General features: G+C 47.5%; 1 protein-coding gene across 2 annotated transcripts; it reads right to left on the reverse strand.

The window, feature by feature from the left end:
* Nucleotides 1–11,701: 11,701 nt before the first annotated feature.
* Nucleotides 11,702–22,900, reverse strand: DSCC1 (DNA replication and sister chromatid cohesion 1). Of its 2 annotated transcripts, none has more exons than XM_083186743.1 (10): nt 22,744–22,900; nt 20,823–21,061; nt 17,426–17,594; nt 16,675–16,809; nt 16,490–16,580; nt 15,863–16,001; nt 14,676–14,728; nt 13,788–13,942; nt 12,264–12,412; nt 11,702–12,138 (listed from the first exon to the last, which is right to left on the reverse strand). In XM_083186743.1, the coding sequence occupies exons 2-10, from the start codon at nt 20,993–20,995 to the stop codon at nt 12,030–12,032; spliced, it is 1,173 nt and encodes a 390-aa protein (XP_083042869.1). In that variant the 5' UTR covers nt 20,996–21,061; nt 22,744–22,900; the 3' UTR covers nt 11,702–12,029. The 2 variants fall into 2 exon arrangements, with proteins under 2 accessions (XP_083042869.1, XP_083042870.1); XM_083186744.1 differs by having other exon boundaries at nt 22,708–22,885.
* Nucleotides 22,901–26,235: the final 3,335 nt, after the last annotated feature.

Here is a 26,235-nt window from a genome sequence, read left to right on the forward strand (position 1 = left end):
TGGGGAACTCCCCAGGTCGACCTAATGGCGTCAAGGAAAAATCACCTCCTGCCACGGTACGTAGCAAGAACAAGGGATCCAAGGGCCATAGCAACCGACGCACTGGCAATTCCGTGGACGTTCAGCCTGGTGTATCTATTTCCACCTCTGCCCTTACTGGGACAGGTGCTAAAGAAGTTGAAAAGGGAAAGAACACAGGCAATTCTAATCGCTCCGTTTTGGCCACGGAGAAGTTGGTTCTCGGACATCCAACAGCTGCTGGCCGACCAACCATACCCTCTACCGCAGAGACACGACCTACTGCTACAAGGACCATTCCATCATCAACACCTAGCCTCCCTCCATTTGACGGCGTGGCTATTGAATCCGAGGTCCTGAAGGAAAAGGGGATTCCAAGGACAGTCATCCCTACTATGTTAAAGGCGCGTAAACCATCTTCAGCTGCTCACTACCATCGCATTTGGAGATCGTATGCTGAGTGGTGCACAAGTAAAGGGTGGCCGTTTAGGATATTCAAATTATCCAGGCTCTTACTATTCCTTCAAAGAGGCCTAGACGGTGGCCTCCGCCTAGGTTCACTTAAGGTACAGATCTCTGCACTGTCGATACTATTCCAAAAGAGGTTGGCCCTCATTCCGGAGATTCAAACTTTCTTACAGGGAGTTCTTAGGATACAACCTCCCTTCGTTCCACCGGCTCCGCCGTGGGACTTAAATTTAGTCCTGACGTTCCTACAATCAGAGGTGTTCGAACCTCTGGAAGAAGTTCCTTTAAAATCTCTGGTCTGGAAAACAGTACTTTTGCTCGCCCTGGCATCAGCACGACGCGTGTCCGAGCTGAGTGCACTATCCTGCAAAGCGCCGTATCTAGTATTTCACGAAGACAGGGCAGAACTGAGGACTCACCTGTCTTTTCTACCTAAGGTAGTGTCCTCCTACCACATAAATCAGCCAATAGTAGTCCCTTCTTTTCTAGGGGCTCCTACGTCTCAATCCTCCTTGGACGTAGTTAGAGCTCTAAAGATTTATGTCAAAAGAACCGCACAGATCCGAAAATCGGATCGTTTGTTCGTCCTATACGATGCTTTCCGCAGAGGATGGCCAACGTCAAAGCAGACATTGGCCAGATGGATTCGGCTGACCATTCGGCAAGCATACATCCATGCAGGAAAGACTCCGCCGTCAGTGTTGACAGCACATTCAACCAGGTCAGTAAGCACATCATGGGCTGCCAGGCGAGGGGCTTCAGCATCTCAGCTTTGTAGGGCAGCCACATGGTCATCAGTGAACACGTTCGTTCGCTTTTACCAATTTGACACGTTTGCAGCACCGGCGACAAACTTTGGTCGGTTGGTGTTGCAGGATCCACAGAGCTCACCCGCCCGGGGAACGGTCTTTGGTACCTCCCCGATGTAATCTCCAGTGTCTCCTGCTGCATGAGAGAGAAAAGAGGATTTTGGTACTCACCGATAAATCCATTTCTCTGAATCAGCAGGAGACACTGGACGCCCTCCCAGCTCTTGATCCTGTTGGTTGTGGGGCCAGTTCAGGCCCGGTCTGTTCATAAAAGTTAAATATGACTGTTGTATGCAAGTTGTTATGATTCAAGTTGTATAATTATGTTTTTTGTTACCATCTCCTCGAGTAGGACAATTTCCTAACTGGGGGTATGATGGGTCTTAGAGGGGAGGAGCCAGCCTGCCCTGAAACAAATTTAGTAGTGCCTAGCTCCCAGCATTCCCAGCTCTAAACCCGATGTAATCTCCAGTGTCTCCTGCTGATTCAGAGAAATGGATTTATCGGTGAGTACCAAAATCCTCTTTTTAGCCGGTACAGTCCGTTAAAAATTGGTACTGTACCGGCTAAAACGGTAGTTGGAGGGTATGGACTCCACTCCCTCAGGTTACACCATTCGGAGAAAGTGGCCACGGCCTGAAGTTGTCATGCTTGCCTACTTTGATTGTCTCCTGTCTGGGGGCCAGATGTATCAAGCCAATCAGCTCCTACCTGCCATGTCACAGGCTGGGTTTGAAAAATAACAGGCAGGAGCTGATTGGCTGGCTGTTTATCGCTCTCCATTTTATCACTTTTTGAAGCTGGATATATCTGGCCCTGGGAGATTAGACTCCCTGCAGTTCTTTTCCCGGGTGGGGCTTGCCATCGTTAAGCCCAGCCCTGGTAAATGCTGCTATTCACGGCTCTTCAGGGTGCTGTGGTAGTAAATGATGCCTTGGTCTGTCCCGCAGCTCCACGATGTTGCGTTATTCAGTCACTGCCTGCAGCCAGCCCTGGGAGGGGAATGCGTGTGTGCGCAGCTGGGAAAGGAGGAGGCTGTGGGGGAAGGAGAATATTGTGTAAGGGGGGATGTTTGCTCCCGGGTGTTCTCGCTGAATGGGGATTGGAGAGAAAGGAGGCGGATGGAGAGGTTATCACAGTCATGGCTTGACATACCTCTGGCACACAGAGACCTAATAATTGACCTCATGAAAACCAATACAAATAGGAACATTGGTTTTAGTCAGTAGAGACGAAAAAGAAACGGTACAGTTGGTGGGTGTGCAAAGTCCAGGAACAGAGCATTGAGCCCCTCCTGGAGAGGGTCCTGTTGAGAGGTATAAATTTGGGTGTGGATTGAAAGAGTGCATGTTACACTTATTGGGGGTTCATGTCAACAGGTGGCAACATTGACACAAAATACATGAAAAACGCTTGCAAATTGAGAGTGAGAACTGAATCACCCACATATGGAAGGGGGGGGGGGGGTGTGAGAACACTGTACTAGGAGTGAGCCGTACCTGCTATTACTGACCAGAAGTATATTTTATCCATAACCAGCACCAAGTATCTCATCATTACATTATCAGTGATGTGAGAGTAACCAGTAAAGGTACATGCGCACACTATTTTTGGCTATTTTCTAAACAAACTGTCCACATATCAAACCGTGTGTACACCCCACAGTGATGGCGGCGCACAGTCCCACGTATCGCCATCACCTGCTCAGATGTTTAGCACATGCAGGCAAAATCTAGAGAGATCCCCTGCATGTGCATAAAGAGCACTGGGCTAGCACAGACCGCTCAGCACACATCGCTATGTGCTAGGGCGGAGTGAAAAAACTGAAATTGAGAAATTCAAAATCGGCTAGTGTGGAAAAGTTGTGACTTGACCTGAATAAGAAACGTGCAAAAGCTTTTTGATCTGAGTCAACATCTTCTGTTCTGGCAAGAGGCCTGAAGTTTCACTTTTTTGGTGAAAATGACGAAAACTGTGAAGATGCTCCGATCACACGAAAGCACAGGGACAAGATATTGGTCTATGTGAAGTACAGTGTAACATATCACTAATAGGGAAAACTCGGGAACAAACTAAAGGGAGGGCGCCCTGTGGGTCCCATGGACTTCAAGGAAAGAAAGTTAACCAAGGTAGACATCGGGGTTGTGGGCGGATCCAGGGGGTCCGAGGCACCAATCAGCGAAGCTTTGAGGATTTCCCAGGATGCCCAGGGCCCTCTCCCCCACAACCCCGCCTCCAGGCTCATGTAACCAGTTTTTTTGTAACAAGCCATAAGCAGGAAGCGGAGGAGAGAAGAGGACAGGAAAGATACATATGTCCAAGTACCCATACACACGAAAGCACAGGGACAAGATATTGGTCTATGTGAAGTACAGTGTAACATATCACTAATAGGGAAAACTCGGGAACAAACTAAAGGGAGGGCGCCCTGTGGGTCCCATGGACTTCAAGGAAAGAAAGTTAACCAAGGTAGACATCGGGGTTGTGGGCGGATCCAGGGGGTCCGAGGCACCAATCAGCGAAGCTTTGAGGATTTCCCAGGATGCCCAGGGCCCTCTCCTCCACAACCCCGCCTCCAGGCTCATGTAACCAGTTTTTTTGTAACAAGCCATAAGCAGGAAGCGGAGGAGAGAAGAGGAGAGGACAGGAAAGATACATATGTCCAAGTACCCATACACACGAAAGCACAGGGACAAGATATTGGTCTATGTGAAGTACAGTGTAACATATCACTAATAGGGAAAACTCGGGAACAAACTAAAGGGAGGGCGCCCTGTGGGTCCCATGGACTTCAAGGAAAGAAAGTTAACCAAGGTAGACATCGGGGTTGTGGGCGGATCCAGGGGGTCCGAGGCACCAATCAGCGAAGCTTTGAGGATTTCCCAGGATGCCCAGGGCCCTCTCCCCCACAACCCCGCCTCCAGGCTCATGTAACCAGTTTTTTTGTAACAAGCCATAAGCAGGAAGCGGAGGAGAGAAGAGGACAGGAAAGATACATATGTCCAAGTACCCATACACACGAAAGCACAGGGACAAGATATTGGTCTATGTGAAGTACAGTGTAACATATCACTAATAGGGAAAACTCGGGAACAAACTAAAGGGAGGGCGCCCTGTGGGTCCCATGGACTTCAAGGAAAGAAAGTTAACCAAGGTAGGTTCTACCATAACTTTCCGTTTCCTTGTCAAGGTCCATGGGTCCCACAGGGGACAACGGGCATGTCACAAGCCGTATTAAGGGTGGGAGTTTGCCTGAGGTGTCAGAAGTACCCGACGACCAAAGGAGGCATCCTGGGAGGCGAACGTGTCAAAGGCATAGAACTTGATGAAGGTATAGACAGATGACCACGTTGCAGCCTTGCATAGCTGTTCGGCAGATGCACCTCGGCGTGCAGCCCATGATGGACTAACCGCTCTGGTAGAGTGTGCTTTGATAGAGACAGGGACCGGAAGATTAGCCTGTTGATAAGCCTTTTGGATAGCCATGAGGATCCAGCGAGCAATAGTTTGCTGGCTCGCCGGCCATCCCTTTTTGTGAAAACCATAGAGAACAAAGAGGGAATCAGATTTTCTGACCGGCTTAGATCGGTCGACATATATGGTCAGAGCCCTGACCACATCAAGAAGACGTTCTTCTGATGACAAGCTGTCGGATGGGTGCTTAGTTAATTCCCTCAACACAATGGAAAGATCCCAGGGTGTTGTGGGAGGTACATAAGGAGGTTGTACGTGAAGCACTCCCTGAAGAAAGGTACGAACATCCGGGAGGAATGCAATTTTACTTTGAAACCATATCGATAGGGCCGACACTTGAACTTTCAAGGAGGCCAGTCTCAGACCCAAGTCAAGGCCCTTTTGAAGGAAGGCCAGAATACGGGCCACCTTGAAAACTTTTGGGTCATATCCCTTTGGTGTGCACCATGTGAAATAGGAGTGCCAGACTCTGTAATATATCCTGGAGGATGCTGGTTTGCGTGCCTGGAGCATGGTCCTGGTAACTCTGGTGGAGAAACCCTTGTGTTTCAACAAGGCAATCTCAAGTGCCACGCCATCAAAGAGAGACGTTGAGGGTCCGGATGTAAGCAAGGACCCTGACTCAGCAGATCCCCTCGGATGGGCAGAGGGAATAGTGGCTGGGATGACAGCAACTGCAGATCTACATACGAATGCCTGCGAGGCCAGGCCGGAGCTAATAGGATCAGGTTCCCGCCTTCCAATTTGATTTTCCTGATCACTCTGGAAATCATGTTGATTGGAGGAAAGGCGTAAGGCAGATGAAACCTCCACGGGACCGACAGGGCATCCGTAAAGCACGCTTGAGGATCTCTGGACCTCGAGACGAATCTGGACACTTTCTTGTTGTGTCTGGATGCCATTAAATCTATGTCCGGTAGGCCCCAATGCTCTACCAGGAGAGCAAATACGTCCGGATGGAGTGACCACTCCCCCGGATGAATGTCCTGTCTGCTCAGGAAGTCGGCTTCCCAATTCAGTACGCCCAGAAGGAGTACTGCTGACAGGGCCTGAAGAGGTTTCTCCGCCCAGGAGAGAATCCTGGACACTTCCTCTAGGGCAGCTTTGCTGCAGGTTCCTCCCTGGCGGTTGATGTATGCCACCGCCGTGGCGTTGTCCGACCGGATTTGGACTGGTTTTCCCTTCAACAGATCCAAAGACTGACTTAGGGCATTGTGGACTGCCCGTAATTCTAGAATGTTGATCAGAAGGAGGGACTCTTGGGGAGATCAAACGCCTTGCAAGGATAGGGATCCTACTACCGCCCCCCAGCCTCGCAGGCTGGCATCGGTGGTGAGTATTGTCCATTCTGTGAACCAAAATGGGCACCCTTTGGACAGGTGATTCATTTGGAGCCACCACTGCAGGGATTCCACTACTTGAGGAGTCAATGAGAGGAAAGTGGACCTGATGTGGTGAGGAAGGCCATCCCACTTTCTCAAGATGAGTTGTTGAAGAGGGCGAGGATGGAACTGAGCCCATTCCACCATATTGAAAGTGGAGACCATGAGTCCCAAAATTCTCATTGCCTCGTGGGCTGAGACTTGTGGAGCTTGGAGAAAGGACTGTATCCTGTGGTGCAGGGATCTGCATTTATCTGTTGGAAGTGACATCCGCAATAAGCGGGTATCCAGGAGCGCTCCCAGGTGCAGCATTTGCTGCGAAGGAGTTAAGGAGGATTTCTCCCAGTTCAGGAGCCATCCGTGTGTCTGGAGAGTTGAAATTGTTGTCTGCAGGTGTGACAACAGAATCTCTGGAGACTTTGCCACCACCAGGAGGTCGTCCAGGTATGGGAAGACCCGGATGCCCTTCTTGTGGAGAAGTTCCGCCATCACCGCCATGATTTTCGTAAAAACCCTGGGGGCTGTGGCCAATCCGAAGGGCAGAGCCCGGAATTGGAAATGGTGATCCTGAATGGCAAACCTGAGGAATTTTTTGGGAGTAGTAGCCCCGCCCCCTTTCGGGTGGTGGGACTGGGATGATGACCCGAGATTGTAACAAGGTCTGCAAGATTTGTAACAGGTGCTGTGCCTTGTGTGGGTCGTGAGGGAGCCCCGTGCAAAAGTATTTTCGAGGAGGAGCCTTTAGGAAAGATATTGAGTATACTTGTGATACCACTTCCCTCACCCAAGCGTCCGATGTTGTGGACAGCCATTGGTGTGCGAAGTGAAGAAGCCTGCCTCCCACCTGGGGGTCCCCCTGCTGGAGGCGTAACCCGTCATGCCGCAGGCTTGGTGGGTTTGGTGGGGGCCTGTCTGGTGGCCCAGGCCTGCTTAGGCTTGGCCTTAGCTGCCTTAGGTGGTGCATTCCTGTTATAGGACTGTCCCCTGGCCTTACCCTGGGGGCGAAAGGGCAGAAAGGAAGGAGTCTTAGCCTTTTGTGGCAAAGCAGTGGGAAGACAAGCTGTTTTATCAGCTGCAAGGGACGCCACAATTTTATTAAGCTCCTCCCCAAACAGGTTATCACCCTTAAAGGGTAGTACTTCCAATGTTTTCTTAGATTCTACATCAGCTTTCCATGGACGCAACCATATAATGCGGCGAGCCTGGATAGAGCTAGCAGACACCCTGGCTGCTAATGAGCCTGCATCAGACATTGCTTCCATGATATATAGAGCCGCTTGCCTGATGTGATATACACACATTTTTGCTTCCTCAGAAGCATCAAGTGGGAGTTCATCCTCCACTGTCTGAAGCCAGGGCAAAATGGCCTTGGCCGCCCAAGTGGCTGCAATAGTGGGCCTCTGGACTGCGCCGGTAAAGGAAAAGATGGCCCTGAGAGATTGTTCTAAACGTCTATCTGTGGGATCCTTAAGGACCGACCCAGAAGTGACTGGCAGGACTGAAGTCTTTATTAACCTTGTTACATGGGAATCAACCGGTGGAAGTATTTCCCAAGGTTTACAATCCTCAGGTGGAAGAGGATATCTGGACAGAATTTTTCTTGGGATGGTAGACTTTTTGCCTAAGGCCTCCCATTGCTCAGTTCTAATCTCTGTTAAATGGTCAGAGTGAGGGAATTGTGCCTTAATGACTTTCTGTTTCTTAAAAACATCTCTTGGCAGTGGGCTCAGGCTCATCTGAGTCCGTCAAAAGTACATCCCTGATAGCATAAATGAGAGCTGCCACATCAGGAGTCTCTGCTTGTGAAGCAGGGGTATCAGAGGGCATGGGATCATCGGCCTGATCATCATCAGGAGGAGGATCATCATCAACCTCATCTGCATAAACATTATAATTATTAGCCTCATCATCAGAAACATCCCGGACTGTCGACAGCAACGGTGTCGACACAGGTCTGGTTGATTGCGCAGCAGTGGGCGGCAGCCTCTGCATGGACACCGAAGTCTGCTGCAAGGTCTGCACCGTGTTAGACAGGGCATCCACCCAAGGTGGAGGGGGTTGGGCTACTGGGGTAATGGAAGGCGGTAAGCGATCCACTAAAGTGCTTAATAAATGTTGGAAGGCTGCCCAGGGGGGCTGAGAGGGTGCCCCCGGGGCAGATGGTTGACCAGGGGGAATAAAGCAGTTGACACATAATCCGTCCTAGATGACATCCTGCTCAGATAAACCAGCAGCACAGCTTCTGCAAGACAGGAGCTGAGGTGACTCTGACTGAGCGCGCCCCCGTTTGGACATGATCCCAACTAAAGGGGGTATATGGTACACAATAGGAGAATTCACCCAAGAAGCCCTAGAGTGATACCACTGTGTGACTTAATAGCAGAGCTCAATATCTGAGAGTGGACAGATTATCCAAGTATGTAAAGGATAGATCTAGCACACGTCACACACACAATAGCCTATACAAGCTATCACACCCCACTATCAACCGCTGAAGCTCTATGGAGCCAGTGGGATTTAGGGTGGCTGTGAAAGTTTTCTACTTAGCCTGTAGATGGTTTCACAGGGGAGAGCTGTAGCCTGGACTCTGAAGACAGCGTGCCTCTGGAAATGGCGCCGGTCTGAGAGGAAGGGGGCGGGTACAGCGTTGCGCAGCTAAGGTGCACGATTCTGTGAGGAAAAGGCGCCAATAGCTGGGGGAGGTGCTGCAGGCCAGCGCCGCCTCCCCTTGCTGGACTTCCCACACCGGGATACCATTAGAGCCTGTTTAAAATGGCTTCCCCCTAGCCCGGTCCTGCGCTCTGCTCCCGGTGGTCTAGTGGAGTCCCTGCCCCGGGAGCCAGTGTCCACGCCAGCCGCTGTGGTTGTCTCCCTCAACCATAGCGCAGCAGCGATTTGCGCTCTCAGAGAGAGCCTTACCTGCTCCCTGATGCCGGCCACGCTGCCTGGAGGAGATCGCGGCGGTGCTAGGCGCTGTCCGTCTCCTCCGCCGGGCTACCCCGCTTGACAGCGTCGTGGGGGAATGTCGGCGCCAGCGGGAGTGATGTGGCAGCTGCGCCGCCGTCAGATGATTGACGACGGTAGCTGCCTCAGGTGCGGAAGCGGCGCTGCCGCCAAGGCGGCAAGTTTAAAAAGTGTAAAAATGAAAATAAAAATTGTAAAAAGCTTCTTTTTGTGGGATTACCTCAGTGAGGTAATCCCTGCTAATTAACTGGTGCGTCTGCTTCCGGTAGGCACCAACAAAAAACTGGTTACATGAGCCTGGAGGCGGGGTTGTGGGGGAGAGGGCCCTGGGCATCCTGGGAAATCCTCAAAGCTTCGCTGATTGGTGCCTCAGACCCCCTGAATCCGCCCACAACCCCGATGTCCCCTGTGGGACCCATGGACCCTGCAAGAAAAGTCCCTAATAATTGACCCATTTTCATGGTCACAATTGTGAATATTGTGTTTTCGCCTAAACGTGTTTATAATAGAAGAAGCACAAATACTCTAAATGGAATTTCAGTGACACTGAGTGAAATATAACACTGCATAATGGCCCTTAATCCGACCTGATTGCAGTACAAATTTGTTCTCAAAATGGGCAAAAAAATGCTGCACTGCAGGTGGGGCAGATGTAACATGTGCAGAGAGAGTTAAGGTGGCCATACATCTACAGATTTATTGTCCGATCTGTCTGGTTGGAACAAAATCCTGGTAAAAAATGAGAGCAAATGACAGTTGACCATTTGCTTTGAAATGCTGAAAAACTGTTATTCAGATATTACCAGGTGTTTGTTCCAACCGGCCCAATCTGACAATCGATCTGTAGATGTATGGCCACCTTTCGGTTTGTGTGAGTTATTTAGTTTCTGTGCAAGGTAAATACCGGCTGCATTATTTTTACACTGCAATTTAGATTTCAGTTTCAACACACCCCACCCAAATTTAACTCTCTCAGCACGTTACATCTACCCCACCTGCAATGCAGCATTTGTTTTGCCCATTTTGAGAACAAATTTGTACTGCGATCAGGTCTGATTAAGGGCCATTATGTAGTGTTATATTTCACACAGTGTCACTGAAAATCCATTTAGAGTATTTGTGCTTCTTCTATTATAAACAGGTTCAGGAGGAAACACACAATATTCACAATTGTGACCATGAAAATGAGTCAATTATCAGGGATTTTTTCTACCAGTCAGTCACTTTGCACTAGGACAAGCTCATACTCTCTTTTACTATGCTAAAGTATATTAATAAACCACTCTTAGACATCCTGACATAATTGTAACTAGATCGGAGCATCTTCACAGTTTTCATCATTTTCACCAAAAAAGGGAAACTTTAGGCCTCTTGCCAGAACAGAAGATGTTGACTCAGATCAAAAAGCTTTTGCACGTTTCTTATTCAGGTCAAGTCGCAGCTTTTCCACACTAGCCGAATTTGAATTTCTCAATTTCAGTTTTTTCACTCCGCCCTACAACGTGAGTATGGGCGATCTAGCCACTCGGAAGTCACCTAACCTAGATCGATTAGCACACGTCACCCCGTATGTATGGGCCTTTATCCATATATGTTATTTCACGTATCTAGGAGTAAATGGAGTTTCATCATCATTTTTATTACATGCAGTACAGAAGAAACCGTGTGTGCACAGTGGTGCTGTAACTACTTATGGGCGAGTGGTGCCCAGATGCTTTGTGGGCACACCAACACCTTTCTCTGCGTTCTGGCTTGCAGGGTGCATGGAATGGTACCCTGCAGCCAGTAACACAGCACTAGTGCCCCCTCAGCATCCCCCTACTGTCTCTACTCCAGTGGACACTGTTGTAGTATCCATGTTCCAGCGACTCATCTCCTGTGCATGACATCACGCACAAAGGTGCACAGACTACCCTCCATATCAAATAATACTACAAATCTATGCAATTTTATAGCAATCCCATTCCCTTTACTTGATAAATGCTGCCTGCTAGAAGATTAAGACCTGGCAGCATCCTAAGTACCGGTGTGCAAATCTAAACACTAATGGAACAACAGGTGGCTAGTGTAGGCAGAAAACCTGGTCACTGGGTGTAGGGATCTTTCACAATTGTAGTGGAGGTGCCCATCACACAGATAAGAAGTGTATTCAATCTTGTAGAAATATATTTGATACAAGATTATGTGGTGAAAACAAAAACATAATTATGTATATTTTATAAAGTACCAAAATACAGCAAACAATGAGAACTGATTCTATAAAAACTTCAAATGGAAAACAAAAAAGGTAATGTTTCATGAACAATGCAGTGCCTGTGTGACAATTCATTAATTTTCTATATATCCTTGTCTGGATCCATTTTGTGGGATGAACGAGCATTCAAGAGTTGCTCACATTAGAACAACACCCTTTTAATATACAATCTTTCCCAAATATATATAAGGTGAATTTGATCTCCCCTCTGGCTAGAAAGGTTGCATCAAGGGGCTGTTGAACAGGGTTTCTATGCTTTATAGTGAGAGGAATATATGTGAAGCCCAGAAGATAACAGCCTCTGGCGTACACAAACGTTTATTTGTAAAAAAAAGAAAGAAAAGGGGCTGGTGTATCAAGTAGTGAAATGATTGGAGAAGCCCAAAGCAACCAATCAGCTTCTACCTACCATTTTATAGACTGTACTTCATACTATCTCAAAGCTGATTGAGTGGCATGGCCTACTCCTCTACTCTTTACACAGATACATCAACCTGAAGGTGAGATAGTTCCACAATCTGAGACAGTGTTACCCAGAAGGCACAGGGAGACCTCTCAACGTTATTGATCGACAATAAAAAAAAACACATAAAAACTGCACTATTACTATAACAATAGTTTATAAAAGATATGTACACTACACAGAATAAATGTGCGGCCCTAAGTAAGTGGTCGCCTGGAATTAAACAATTTGACGCCATTCTGCACAGAAGACCGCGCGTATTTCGTCAACAAAGCTCCGATGGTTTGTTTCTCTGCACACAGATCCCTGTGGAGATATCAATCAACAGATGGGTTACTAACGCCTGTGATTTTATATAAAAAGACACGGAAATATACTCATAAAGGTCAGCAAGGGTAGAACCCAAACTGCAATCCCGCGTGACCACTCACTGGATGTAAGGTGAAATATCCGCCTCCGTCCATTTGGCTCTCATAGTGAACAATGCGTTGAACCTCTCCTGGGTGTCCTCGGGTAAGTCCTCGGTCTTCAGAAGAAAGATGGTCTCCGGCCGGGAGGTTCGGTCCACCAAGGCAAGTCCCTAAGAGACACGGGTATCATATACAACAGGAAATATAGATACATGGAGTTAGCCCCATACTGTGACGCAGACGTGGTCTATCAAGCAATGAAAAAAGTGTGGAGAAGTGGATTAGTGGAGATGTTGCCCATAGCAACCAATTCTAGCAAATGATAGGTAGGAGCTGATGGGTTACTAAGAAGAACCACAACACTTCTCACTGTTTGCTCTCTCCCACAATCTCTATAGAAGGAAGCCTCAGACGTGGAGAAGACGGGATTCTATTGCTTACAAATTATACAGCAGTATATTGTCGGATAGGTTTCTTCTTTTCAGAATCAGATGTTTAACCCTTTGAGTGCTAACATCTCTGTGAGAGAAGTGCAAAATACCCACTAAGAAAGCCAATGTCGCTCACATTTGTTGTATAAATAAAAAAAAAAAAAAATGTTGTGTAAAAAAAGATTATATTTATATTATATACAGTAAACATTACAGGTCATCATGATGAATGAAAACGTATGTTTGGAAAATTTCATACCAATTTTGACAAATCCACTTGGCACTCAAAGGGTTAATGCAAAAAAAAAAAAAAACTCTAAATACCCATTTCTACTACATCCAGTTTGTGAATGACTGCCATGCTGCAAGCTCTCTACTTTTCCACTTGTCACCAGGTATAGCCTGCACTAAAGTGCATTTATATTACATGCCCCGCTCGCTTATTGCGATCTGTAGATGAAGGACTATTAGCAGCACCTAGAATCTCCCAGAATTCATCCGAGGGTCGAGCAGTGGTGTAACTATCATATCTGCGCCGCCCCAGTAAACTTAACAACCCCCCCCCCCCCCCAACCACCTTACCCAGCTCAGTAGCAGGGACCCACAGATCTTGTCTGAGGTGTGGTCCCAGCTCCCCTCCTGGATTCTGCTGCTATAAAAACAGACCATCACAAAATGTCCGCCCCCGTACAGCAGACAGTTTCAGAGAACGGTCTTGCTGTATGGGGGCGGACATTTTATGATGGTCCGTTTTCATAGCAGCAGAAGCCAGGAGGGGAGCCGGGGCAGCAGTGCAGACAAGTAAATCTGCGGGTCCCGGCCGCGGCACAGACATGGCTGCGGCATTACAACAGCCCCGCAAACCCCCGGCACCCGCACTTACACAGCGGGGCTATTGTTACGCCACTGCGGTCGAAGATTTTATCCATGCATCTCTATGGATCTCACTTCCCCCTCTCTATAGGCTCCTTAAAAACTCAAGACTGATAATTATTTCAAGAGGAAAAAAAAAACCCTGTGTTTTGCTGCTTTCAATGATCCGATCTCCCCAGTTTGCCTTACAAATTAGCAATTAATAAAACCATAAGCGGGCAAGAACACAAGGGAGACTTACTCTCAGCTGGTCCAGCCTTGCTGTCATACCCTCAGGGACACTTTGCTGCCAAACTTCCTGGAACTCGGACAGATTAAACTTTACTGCGTTCTGGAGCAGCATCTGAGCGGTGGCGCTGCAGATCTGGTCTTCATCCAGCGCGTAGAGCACCTCGTCTACAGAAACAGCACCAAGGATTAGGTAGATTTCATTCTAGGCCCGGCATTACTTTGTAGAACACAACAGGGGGCTACTGGGAGCAGATGTATCCTCCACCTAATCTCAGCGGGGTAATCAGGCGGTGGCTTTACAGCAGTGATAGGCAGCCAGAGTTCTGTTGAGGGTCTCTTTGGACAGCCCTTTAACCTTCAAAAGGGCCACACATTATTCTAGATCAGTAGTAAGTTACATTATTTTGATGAATGACAGAGCCTCTCTGTAATAACACGTCAGCAGGCTTTCTATATAAAGTATTACATAGGCTAGAACAAAACACATATGACCTTCATGTTGAACTTCTGACCCGGAGAGAGATGCTGGGGTTTCACAAACTGAGCACAAGGGCCACCCGCAGACTATATCACACTGTAACCTGCACTAGATAACACAACCGCACAGAGAGTTCGCCATTTACAGCGGCACCAAACTGCACAGAGTTCAGGCTGATTCCACAGAATATTTGTTCACTGCTACCAGTCCCTGCGCCGATGGATCTCACAGCTAAACACTGGTCATTGGCAAGAACCAAAAGCACAAACTTTGGGGAGGGAAAGGATTTCACATGCGAGTTATTAAAAATGGAAAACGTCTTACAACAGGACGAAAAAAACACGCAACATTAGAACACGATTTATGGATTTGTTCAAATCTGTATCTAAATGAAAAGAACAAAACAATAGCGCCACTTACCATCCTCGGTGAACTTTTTCCCATAGCAATCCAGACAGTGCTGGATCATCTCTCTATAGAAAAGACACAAATGGATATTCTGTAACACCGGAAGGCTTATCCCAACACTTTAATATACAGACACACTACATCCCCTAGCTTCAATATTTATCGCCAAGAAACAAAAGGAAAACTTTAGGTCATTGTGGGAAAGATGAAACTACAATAACAGCTAAAACAAATGTTGTAAATTAAAATGTTTCAACCACTATGAACAGTTGCCGCATTCGGAGCGCGTGTGGTAGCTGGGAATAGTCTGACAGAGGGACAGAGGAAGGTTACTACTGCCCCATACCAGCACTGTCCTAGCGTCGGGTTACATGTTCCCTACCTCACCTCATGGCGTTTCCCATGTTGGAATTCTGCGCATGCGCGATCAAATGATTTTCCCCCTTTAGGCGCATGCATTCTTGTACACATCCCTTCGCATTCTAGAGAGGGGATCTGGGTGGCGGGGGGCATTCGGCAGTGCTGACCTGTTAGCTAGGCTGCAAATATACACAGCCCAGGGAACAGGTCTGAATGAGGCCCTAGATTCCCAGTACTAGTTTTCTTTAAATGGATAATTTGTGCTCTGTATAACATGTCAGATCTAACATGATAGGAGAGACGTATTGCAAATTAATTACAAAACATCTGCAATCCAATTCGCCTGCATACCAGCAGGTTATAAGGGAATACGTACCCTCTGGGACAGCCCTTCAGATATGGAAGTGGCCCGGTGATAACGTTACTACCGGACATATGACCCCAGAATAGATGTATGGCCACTGGCCTGCCCAAGGCTTAGGGAGCAGAGATAGCGTAGCAGGCACAAGCTCTGTAACGGTCAGAGTTTCCTGCAGGTGTCGCCGTAGAATCCGCAGGTCCTTCAGCAGACCAGATATATGCTGTGGGCATTTTCTATACATAGGGGCATCCATATGTATTGTAGTAACGCTCAGAAAATGGCAATTTTCAGGGGACTTTTAATTGATATATCACCCACTATTATTAATGACGCCGTAGAGCAAAATGTCCCAATATTGTATAAATGGCGAGATCCTCATGACAGTCCCATTATAGTCACTCAGTGCACTTGGAGGAGCGACCAGCAGGGTACTAGGACATCAGAACGATACTGGACAGAGTATACCATAATCGCTTACTCTGGCTCCAGAGGCCGAAGCTCCTCCAGGCAAACTTTCAGAGGTACCCGACTGAAGGACCACGACTCGGAGTCCATTAACTGGGTGATGTGATTCAGAAGCTTCATTTCATAATCAAAGTCCAGAAGTCTCCAAAAACCTAAAATATGATCAGAGGGAGGATTAAATCCGTCACATTGGCGACACGGGGTTTCCCATCTCGTCAGCCAATTAGATGAACAAATTCCGGGTAATTTAGGTAACACTGGTCGTTTGTCACCACCCCATACAGCTGTAGAAATGACGTCCGGTTTAATATAAACACACCTTATTAAAGTGATGTAAGAAGCTATACTTGCAGACACAGTAAGATATCTGTATTTATTACCATCTGAAAAATACTGCATTACGTAAGTGTTAAAGGTGGGTCCAAAAATGCAGGAAATGAGGTCAGAGTAGGTCACAGCTTCCCAAATGGCCAATCACAGAGCAGTCTCAGTCACTACGCTAGGAGAGTCATTCCTAATACTGGGCCTGATTCAGTCCTGTTCCCTAGGCTGCGAACAGATAAAGACCTGCACAAACCCCGAATGAACGGGTCTGAATCGACCTCACATTGGCATATTTGATGTAATTCTCATATATTACCATTAATCCTGCACGCGTGTATGACCTTCAGCTGTTCCAGTAACTCTTCGTAGCTTGCTTGGACCAGATTGAGCAGATCCTCAGTTCTGTACTAGAGACAGATAGACACATACTTATGTTAGTTATGGTTCCGCAAACATACGTTACAGGGCTTTACATACTACAGACTTGTTTGGTGTCCTCACCAGCGGAACCTTTTGGCTTGTGTCTCGCTCATTCTCCGGTCCTTCGTAAGGGTTTTCCAGTAGAAGCTTCTTTAGGGTCTTCAGTTTGGGCCTGCACCTTTTCAACTCCCAGTAGTGATTGGAGAAACCGGCAATCTGCAACACAAAGCCGACTAGTGACAATCAGGATATGGAGGTGAAACCGCTACGTACACAGCTTCAAGGGACAGCCACAATAATTAAGGTGGCCAGATACGCTACAAGCCCGTAACTTCACTGAGACCAGAGGTCAGATTCCAATATGGCCACACCCAAGCTTTTGGGCCTGTGAAGGTATCTGCGTCCGCTCGCCTCGCTGCGCTCGCCACACTTTCTATTCTCAACTCCACGCCGACGTGGATAGTGGGGGTATGAAAAGGTCTGAGGACGTGTACCGCCGCCCCTCGCAGGCTCGCCACGCTTCGGGTTCACGTTTATAGTGGGGGGTGCATTTCACATTGTAAGCACCCATTAGGGTGCTTATCCAATTTTTAATCACATCGCATCACATTGTATGCCATACACAATGTCATACAATTTTAAAATTGTATGACATTGCGCGATATCGCATCGCATACCATCGCATGCCTTATGGTATGCGATGCAATGGGCGCCGCTATAATACACAAGTACCAGAAAAATCTATCTAAAGTTTTTTCACCATGACTTATCTACAGCATAAGCCAGAAACAATTAAATGTGCACCCCAGGTGCAGAGGAGACGCGGCCCTACCTCGCAGTGGGTAACGTTGAGCTGTTGCTGGTCACAAGGCAACTGGTCGGGAATTTTGCCATCTGGGAGAAATAGCAGCATGTTGGATGTGTCCGCGATCTTCATGTCATAGGTTTTGTTTTGACTACAGACGACAACGTGGTCACTTTTGTCACCGCGAATCACAAGGCTAATGGAGTCGGAGGGACGAAAAAAAAAAAAACACACTAGTAAGATCATTATATTAAAACAGATCACATAACTGTGCAGCACGGATGGTGTAATGGTTAGCATTACTGCCTCACAGCGCTGAGGTCATGGGTTCTATCCCCACCATGTGTTATATACCGTGTTTCCCTGATAATAAGACACTGTCTTATTTTTTTTCCCAGTCCAAAAAACACCATAGGGCTTATTTTCGGGGTAGGGCTTATTTTAGCCCCTCAGTCCTGCTATTATCCACATAATGCCCCTCAATCACCTTATACTTTAAGCACAACTGCCACTTTCCTTTCCCTCTGCGTTTTTCAGCCACTCAGCCTTCCCGCCGCCGCTCAGCCACTCCGCTCCCGCCTGTGTACAGACGCCGCTCAGTCCTTGAGGTGCGCAGTGACGTCACATGCTCAATGCATCCCTGAGACTGCTGATGCCAGCAGAGGCTTCAGCGGTAACAGGGCTGCTACCGTAGCAGCAGCATCCATTTCACGCAAGGGGTGGGGGGGGGGGGCAGGGACTTGGCAAAATGGGGATTTAGCTAGGGCTTATTTTCGGGGTAGGGCTTATTTTGAACCGTTGTCCATAAATAAGGGTAGGGCTTATTATCGAGGTAAGTCTTATTATGGGGGAAACAGGGTATATTGGGCAGTACGGATGGTGTAATGGTTAACATTACTGCGTCACAGCGCTGAGGTCATGGGTTCTATTCCCACCATGTGTTATATATACGGGCAGTACGGACAGTGTAATGGTTATATTACTACCTCACAGTGCTGAGGTCATGGGTTCTATCCCCACCATGTGTTATATATACGGGGCAGTATGGATGGTGTAATGGTTATATTACTGCCTCACAGCGCTGAGGTCATGGGTTCTATCCCCACCATGTGTTATATATACGGGGCAGTACGGATGTTGTAATGGTTACATTACTGCCTCACAGCGCTGAGGTCATGGGTTCTATCCCCACCATGTGTTATATATACGGGGCAGTACGGATGGTGTAATGGTTACATTACTGCCTCACAGCACAGAGGTCATGGGTTCTATCCCCACCATGTGTTATATATACGGGGCAGTACGGATGGTGTAATGGTTACATTACTGCCTCACAGCACTGAGGTCATGGGTTCTATCCCCACCATGTGTTATATATACGGGGCAGTACGGATGGTGTAATGGTTAGCATTACTGCCTCACAGCACTGAAGTTATGGGTTCTATCCCCACCATGTGTTATATACGGGGCAGTATGGACGGTGTAATGGTTACATTACTGCCTCACAGCACTGAGGTCATGGGTTCTATCCCCACCATGTGTTATATATACGGGCAGTACGGATGGTGTAATGGTTACATTACTGCCTCACAGCGCTGAGGTCATGGGTTCTATCCCCACCATGTGTTATATATACGGGTCAGTACGGACGGTGTAATGGTTACATTACTGCCTCACAGCGCTGAGGTCATGGGTTCTATCCCCACCATGTGTTATATATACGGGTCAGTACGGACGGTGTAATGGTTAGCATGTGTTATATATACAGGGCAGTATGGATGGTGTAATGGTTACATTACTGCCTCACAGTGCTGAGGTCATGGGTTCTATTCCCACCATGTGTTATATATACGGGGCAGTACGGATGGTGTAACGGTTAGCATTACTGCCTCACAGCGCTGAGGTTATGGGTACGATTCCCACCATGGCCCTAACTGTGCAGCGTTTGTGTATTCTCCCTGTGCTTGCGTGGGTTTCCTCCGGGTACTCCGGTTTCCTCCCACAATCCAAAAATATACTGGTAAGCTAATTGGCTCCAAACAAAATTAACCCTAGAATAAATGTGTGTGCGTGCACATGTGGTAGGGAATATAGATTGTAAGCTCCACTGGCACAGGGACTGATGTGAATGTTCAACTATTCTCTGTACAGAGCTGAGGAATATGTGTGCGCTATATAAATAACTGCAACATTTAATATTATATCAAATACAGAATGTTTATCTTATACCGTGTTCTCGCTGCGAGTGGGAACTACACGACGGACCCCCGTTCTCACTGCTAGACAAATTCCCAGATGAAAAAACACAGGTTTTTATGCAGTGTGAACGGGTCAACCAGTGTCTGCATACCCGGATCTCAAACACGGGTAAACAGAAGGGTTTTACCCGTGTATGAGATCCAGGTATGTAGATGTTTCACACTGCAAAAAAAAAAAAAACATGTTAAAAAGGCAAATTACCAGGTCGACATGATAGACCAAGGAATTTGCCTGCAGTGAGAATGGGGTTTTATACTATATTTATAGCCAAGTCTTTCCCAACCCTTTGTAGCCAGATAAAAGCTTAAAATGTGCAAAAACCAGATAATAGAGAAGGGTCAATCATTAAGCCAGGTTCTGATTTTGGAAGGTGGGGGAGCCAGTAACTGTACACCTGGGCAAAAAAATGCAGCACGAACATGTGAAGAGAGTTAGATTTGGGTGGGGTGTGTTCAAACTGAATTCTACAGTGCAATGCATAAAAATGTAAAAAAAAAAAAAAAGTCAGACTGAAATTTGTGGGCTACACGCAAAAGCAGACAGTATTTGCCCTGCACAGGAAAAAAAAAAAACTAAAATGTATTTATTCCCCTTGCATGGCAACATGGCTTTGTTATTATTTTCAAGTCAGAATCAGACCGACCGTCGGTAATTGCTTATTATTTCCTCTATGGGGTGCAAGCATAAACAAGTGAGGTTCTGTTATACTTATAATCTGTATGAAAGCAGATTGCGAGCTGCTGACAGAACCTCACGGCTATTGGAACCGCCCACCAAGCAGCACTGGTCACTTTTTAAACAGGCAAAATAAAGAAAATAAAAATAAATTAAAGGGGGGTTAATTTGTGATTGAGGTAAAAAAAAAAAAACTTTAAAGTACCTCATTACCAATTTTGGATAACCATGGGTATACGCACTCCTGATATCCACGGTAATCCAATTTGTAAAAATGGTTTATAGCGCTGTATTTAAAAAATAAAAAAAAAGGTATACCCGCTAGTCACTATCTTCAATAGTGCATCTGATGCGCGTGGTAGTGGAGTTGCAACACAGCCGCTGGACGCCACAGTAATAGCGAATCAGGCCCCTTTGGACCAACACTTGTTTGGTATATAGAAGTAATGTCTGTAACTTTGTAGCCAGTTCTAGTCTTACTGGTTCCTACCTGCCGCCAGCCTCTATGTCCTTACAGAGCACGTCATCCAGCTCCATGACGCTGTAATCACCGGACGTAAAGGAATGACTGAACGCCAGACACTGCACCGTGCTGCGCAGTTCCTCCAAATTCAGTTTTGCAACTTGCAGCGTGGCCGCCACCTCCTCCATGGACCGACTCATGATGCAGGCGGTAAGTTGGGTGTTGCAGTTATTATAGCACTGGCCAGAGGCCTAGAAGAATGATCGCTGCAATACAGATAAAGAGATCATTACTTACAAGATAGTTAGCCCAGTTGTCTATCAGTATTACGCAGTGGAAGAAGCAAGATGATTTCTGTTGGCAGCCCCCGCCCGGCACTGTGGCACAAATAAGGTCACACTGCAAACTCGAGTGCAACTTACTGGCCATGTGTTCATTTAAAGAGCCTTTTGTGAAGCTGGCAAGCGGGGCAGTGTCTGGCCTGCCCATCTCATGCCCATCCAGGAAGTGGGGCAGTCCCCTGCCTCTGCGACAAAATGATCCTCCCAGACCAATGCCAAAACATACACTGCTCAGGCTGCCATGAAGGAAAAGCCGATCAGTCGCCAGTGATATCATACGACCAGCGACAGAAGACCATGGCCATGTTACCATACCGCGCAGGAGCATTAAACAGTCCTACGCAGCTTTTCTTCCTCCGTGTGGGCACGCTCAGGAAACGCTGGGGGTCCATGCAGTGGGGTGCCACTCAGGCTCAGAGCATCTTGGCGATGAGAAACTTAGCATGGCGAGCGCATTGAGCACCGCAAGGGGACGCGGATTACTTTACATGTTTTTCGCATCCACTCGCCATGCTTCGGGCTCGGTGGTTCGCCACACTGTATAAAATCAACTCCACGCCGACGTGGATAGTGGGGGTATGAACAGGTCGGGAGGAAGCGTACTGCTGTGCTCGCCATGCTTCGGGCTTGTGCAGGAGACGCACATGCAGCACCACCACCATCTCCTCCCCTCCTCTCTTTGTGTATGAGATGCTGAGACGCACTTGCGTATGAGACGCTTGTGCATCCCAGGCAGATGGAGCGCCTCTCGGCAAGGGGTCCACCCCCAAAACTGTCCCAAGATGCCTGAGCTTCTGCCAGCAGTGCCAATTAGGTCCCCAAAGGATACACAATTGTCATTCCCTCTGCACACAAATCTGAGCTGCAACAGGGCAGTGTAATAGACTACTGGCAAACAAAAACTTAACATAATGCACAGGACTCTGACTAAAATGTCACCTGCCTATACCATGGCAATGTACAGAGGAGGACCCATAATATACTGCACAGCACACTGATACTATGTCACCTGCATATACCATGGTAATGTACGGAGAATGCCACATAATATGCTGCACAGCACACTAATACTATGTCACCTGCATATACAGAGAATGCCACATCATATACTGCACAGTACACTAATACCACCATGTCACCTGCCTATACCATGGCAATGTACAGAGGAGGACCCATAATATACTGCACAGCACACTGATACTATGTCACCTGCATATACCATGGCAATGTACAGAGGAGGACCCATAATATACTGCACAGCACACTGATGCCACCATGTCACCTGCATATACCATGGCAATGTACAGAGGAGGACCAATAATATACTGCACAGCACACTGATGCCACCATGTCACCTGCATATACCATGGCAATGTACAGAGGAGGACCCATAATATACTGCACAGCACACTGATACTATGTCACCTGCATATACCATGGCAATGTAGAGAATGCCACATCATATACTGCACAGCACACTGATACTATGTCACCGACTGCATATACCATGGCAATATAGTGCTACATACATATCCTGCACACTGAGACCAGCCAGGACAGAGCATACACACCGGTGACCGGACGCTAGAGCACGATGCCTCCCGTACCTTTCCTAGAGAGGACCTGTCAGTATCCCCAGCTCCATACACAGCACAGGACACAAACACTGTGTAACCACATAACATCCGCACAAGCAGCCTGTCCTGTGCCCATTCCGGCTTCCCGCCATGGTGACGTAGGACTGCGTCATCTTTACAGTAGAGTATGACCAGTGCGGTACAGATATGTCTCCTGTGTAGGCGCCATTTTCCAGAAGGCTGCTGTACAGAGCTGGACGCTGAGATCATGGTAACCGGGGACAGTTCTGCATCAGGGAGCTCTGGTGTTCCTGATCTCTATAGTGGGGCCATTATGTGATGTATGCAGAGTAATATACTCATAAATGGCCCTCTAGCATTGCTTCATGTTGTGCTGAAGGGACAGCTCCATTTTTCCAAAAGTTAATTTAGGTGTGTGTGTGTGTGTGTGTGTGTGTGTGTCTGTCTGTCTGTCTGTCTGCAGTATAGTGGGGAGCTAGGTGCAGGCATGTGAGAACATACAAACTCCACACAGAGCCATGGTGGGAATCAAACCCATGACGTCACTGCTGTGAGGCAGTAATGGTAACCGCTACACCACCCGCACTGTTCAAAACTATGAGTTGCAGCCTGGTCTTGCAAGTGCTTAGAAGTAGCTATGGGGCTGATTCAGGCCTGATACCCATCCTGTAATCACGCACATACGTGCAGATGCCGAGTGACTCCTGGATTCGTACGGTGAATATGGGGGGTGGGGGCATGCGTTTTTGTGGGACGGTGTTGTTAACCTGCTTGGTAAACTGCAAAAACACGCAGCCTATCGAGCAGATCTGAATCGGGCCCTTAGCTTCCACACTAGGGGGAGAATTTAGTTAGGCATGAGTGTGGTCCCGGGAGCAGTGGCACCGAGAGGAGGGTTTGGGTCTAACGGAGGTGCCCGTGTCCTGCTCCCTCCTCCCCCATTGCAGAGAGCTGGGCAGTGGGGAGAGAGAGGACAGGCTGTCGCCGCAGCACAACCTCTCTCCCCAGCTTAGCACATGCTGCTCAGTGCCGTGTCCTGAGCTGGGGAGAGAGATAGCTGCAGCCTGTCCTCTCTCTCCCTGCGCTGGTGGTGTGCGTTCCTGCCCACACTCCCAGAGGCGCCGCCTGCCCGCCAATACAGTTTTTACTGGACCACGCCGCCTCACGAAGGCCATGCTCCTTTAGTTTACCAGGGCCCGGCCGACCTGTTGGCGCCCTTGAGGGGGTGTGAATTATTAGATAGACAGTGTCCTGAATATAGACAGTAAATAGGTCGACCTCAAAAGGGTAGACACGTGAGAAGGTCGACATTAACTTTTTAAGTTTTTTTTGTGTTTCCTAAATTAGTATAACACGTACTCGACCCCGGCTCGGTGCCTCGCTGTGCTCACCACGCTTCCGGCTCGGTGCCTCGCTACACTTGGCACACTATTATATTCTCCCTCTGTGCCCACATGGATGGTGAAGAAAGAACAAGCCGCTTTAGATAAAATGACATTGCAAATTACGGGGCTAATTCAACACGGATCGCTAATCTGAGAAGTTGCAGATGACTGTGAGTACATAGCAGCTGCCGGGGCAGAGAAATCGTCCTTTACTAAATTGTGAGAGGATCGCTAATCGCTGTCCGCTCGCAGAGGCATACACAATTCCCAAACCATCCAAAGTACTGTGGTCTGCAAATCTGCATAGCTCTGAGACTTCCACTAATCTGCGACTGACAAGGGCGTAACTACCATAGGTGCAAGGGGTGCAGCTGCTATGGGGCCCAGAGCTGCAGGGGGCCCATCTTTACTGCCTAAGTAATATGTTTTACATACATTTATCACCATCAGTCGCTAAATAGGGGGCCCTTACAAACTTTTGCTATGGGGCCTATGAATATCTGGCGACTGAGACAGGCTGCACACGGCTGGCGCTGATTTCAGAGAACGCCTGCGCACACCTGAATTTTATCTGACACTTCCAAAGAAATGGCCAGTTAACATTCCCAAACACCGGCATTTCACGTAATTTTATGGAAAAGAAAAAATAAATACCACAAATTCCATTTTTTGTTAATTTACAGACCCCAAATGTATTTCAATGAAATATAATTGCTATAATTTCTTTTTAGATTAACAAAAAGAAAAGTACCCTCAAAGTACCCCCGTCACCTTTTTTTTACTTTTAACTTTTTTTTATTTTTCATTATATTACTTTGTAATTAAACATAATCTTGTAAACTTTTTACATGAATATCAGACTGTTAAATTAGCCATTTAACAGTCTCCTAGAGAAATCAACCCAATTTTTCATGTTTTTTTTTTTTGGTTCACCTCTTGGACAAAATTGACCATATTAGTGCTTATTGTTATCACTAATTGAACTGTGTGAATCTTGGGTGCGCACACAGAGGGCAACGTGTCTGAGTTTCACGCATGCAAACTCTCAGTTGTTCCCCACTAGCCGCTATATACATAAACATAGAGTGTGCAAATGACGTATCTCTTGCAAAAAAGGATCTATATGGCTGGATTTGGGGGAGGCCTAACTTGGAGTTCATGAATAACCCCACATGGTGTGGACTGGCCTCTGCCAGCAGCCTAATTTTGGTACTAGCCCGAATCTTATTTGACTGTTTTAAGGCTGTAATTTTACATGGTGGTCCCTAGGTGGCGGCGATGTAGTATATGAGGGTGTGACTGACGTTCAATAATGTAAGGTGAACTTTTGTTTGTTCGTACATCAGGTTACTATGGAAGTTATTCACACCTGCTCGCACGGTTGCAAATTCAAACGACGGCCGATTATCGATAGACTGCGCATGTCTATGGCCCATAGTACGCATGCACGAGGCCATCTTGCGATGAAAGCCTGATACTTTTTTAATCGTTGGTGGTTCGCAAGATAATTGGCAGGAAGTAGGCGTCTGGGGGTGGTAACCACCCGTTTCATGGGAGTGCTAAGAAAAATGCTGGGAGTGCAGGGAAAATGCTGGAAGTGCTAAGAAAAATGTTGGGAGTGCAGGGAAAATGTTGGGAGTGCAGGGAAAATGCTGGGAGTGCAGGGAAAATGCTGGGAGTGCAGGGAAAATGCTGGGAGTGCAGGGAAAACGCTGGGAGTGCAGGGAAAACGCTGGGAGTGCTAAGAAAAATGCTGAAAAATGCTGGGAGTGTTAAGAAAAATGTTGGGAGTGCAGGGAAAATGTTGGGAGTGCAGGGAAAACGCTGGGAGTGCTAAAAAAAATGCTGAAAAATGCTGGGAGTGCAGGGAAAATGTTGGGAGTGCAGGGAAAACTCTGGGAGTGCTAAGAAAAATGCTGGGAGTGCACGGAAAATGTTGGGAGTGCAGGGAAAACGCTGGGAGTGCTAATAAAAATGCTGGGAGTGCTAATAAAAATGCTGGGAGTGCAGGGAAAATGTTGGGAGTGCACGGAAAATGTTGGAAGTGCACGGAAAACGCTGGGAGTGAACAAAAACGCTGGGAGTGCAGGGAAAACGCTGGGAGTGCTAATAAAAA

The sequence above is a fragment of the Crinia signifera genome, chromosome 5, assembly GCF_055691185.1.
Source record: "Crinia signifera chromosome 5, ASM5569118v1, whole genome shotgun sequence".
NCBI classification, from domain to species: Eukaryota; Metazoa; Chordata; class Amphibia; order Anura; family Myobatrachidae; genus Crinia; species Crinia signifera.

Excerpts from the sequence above, each read along its gene's own strand:
- DSCC1 (XM_083186743.1), bottom strand. The coding sequence starts at position 20,995 with ATGAGTCGGTCCATGGAGGAGGTGGCGGCCACGCTGCAAGTTGCAAAA. Across the intron at positions 17,595-20,822 it reads GACATAGAGGCTGGCGGCAG|CCTTGTGATTCGCGGTGACA; the intron begins GTAGGAACCAGT and ends CGACTCCATTAG. Across the intron at positions 16,002-16,489 it reads ACACGCGTGCAGGATTAATG|GTTTTTGGAGACTTCTGGAC; the intron begins GTAATATATGAG and ends ATCATATTTTAG.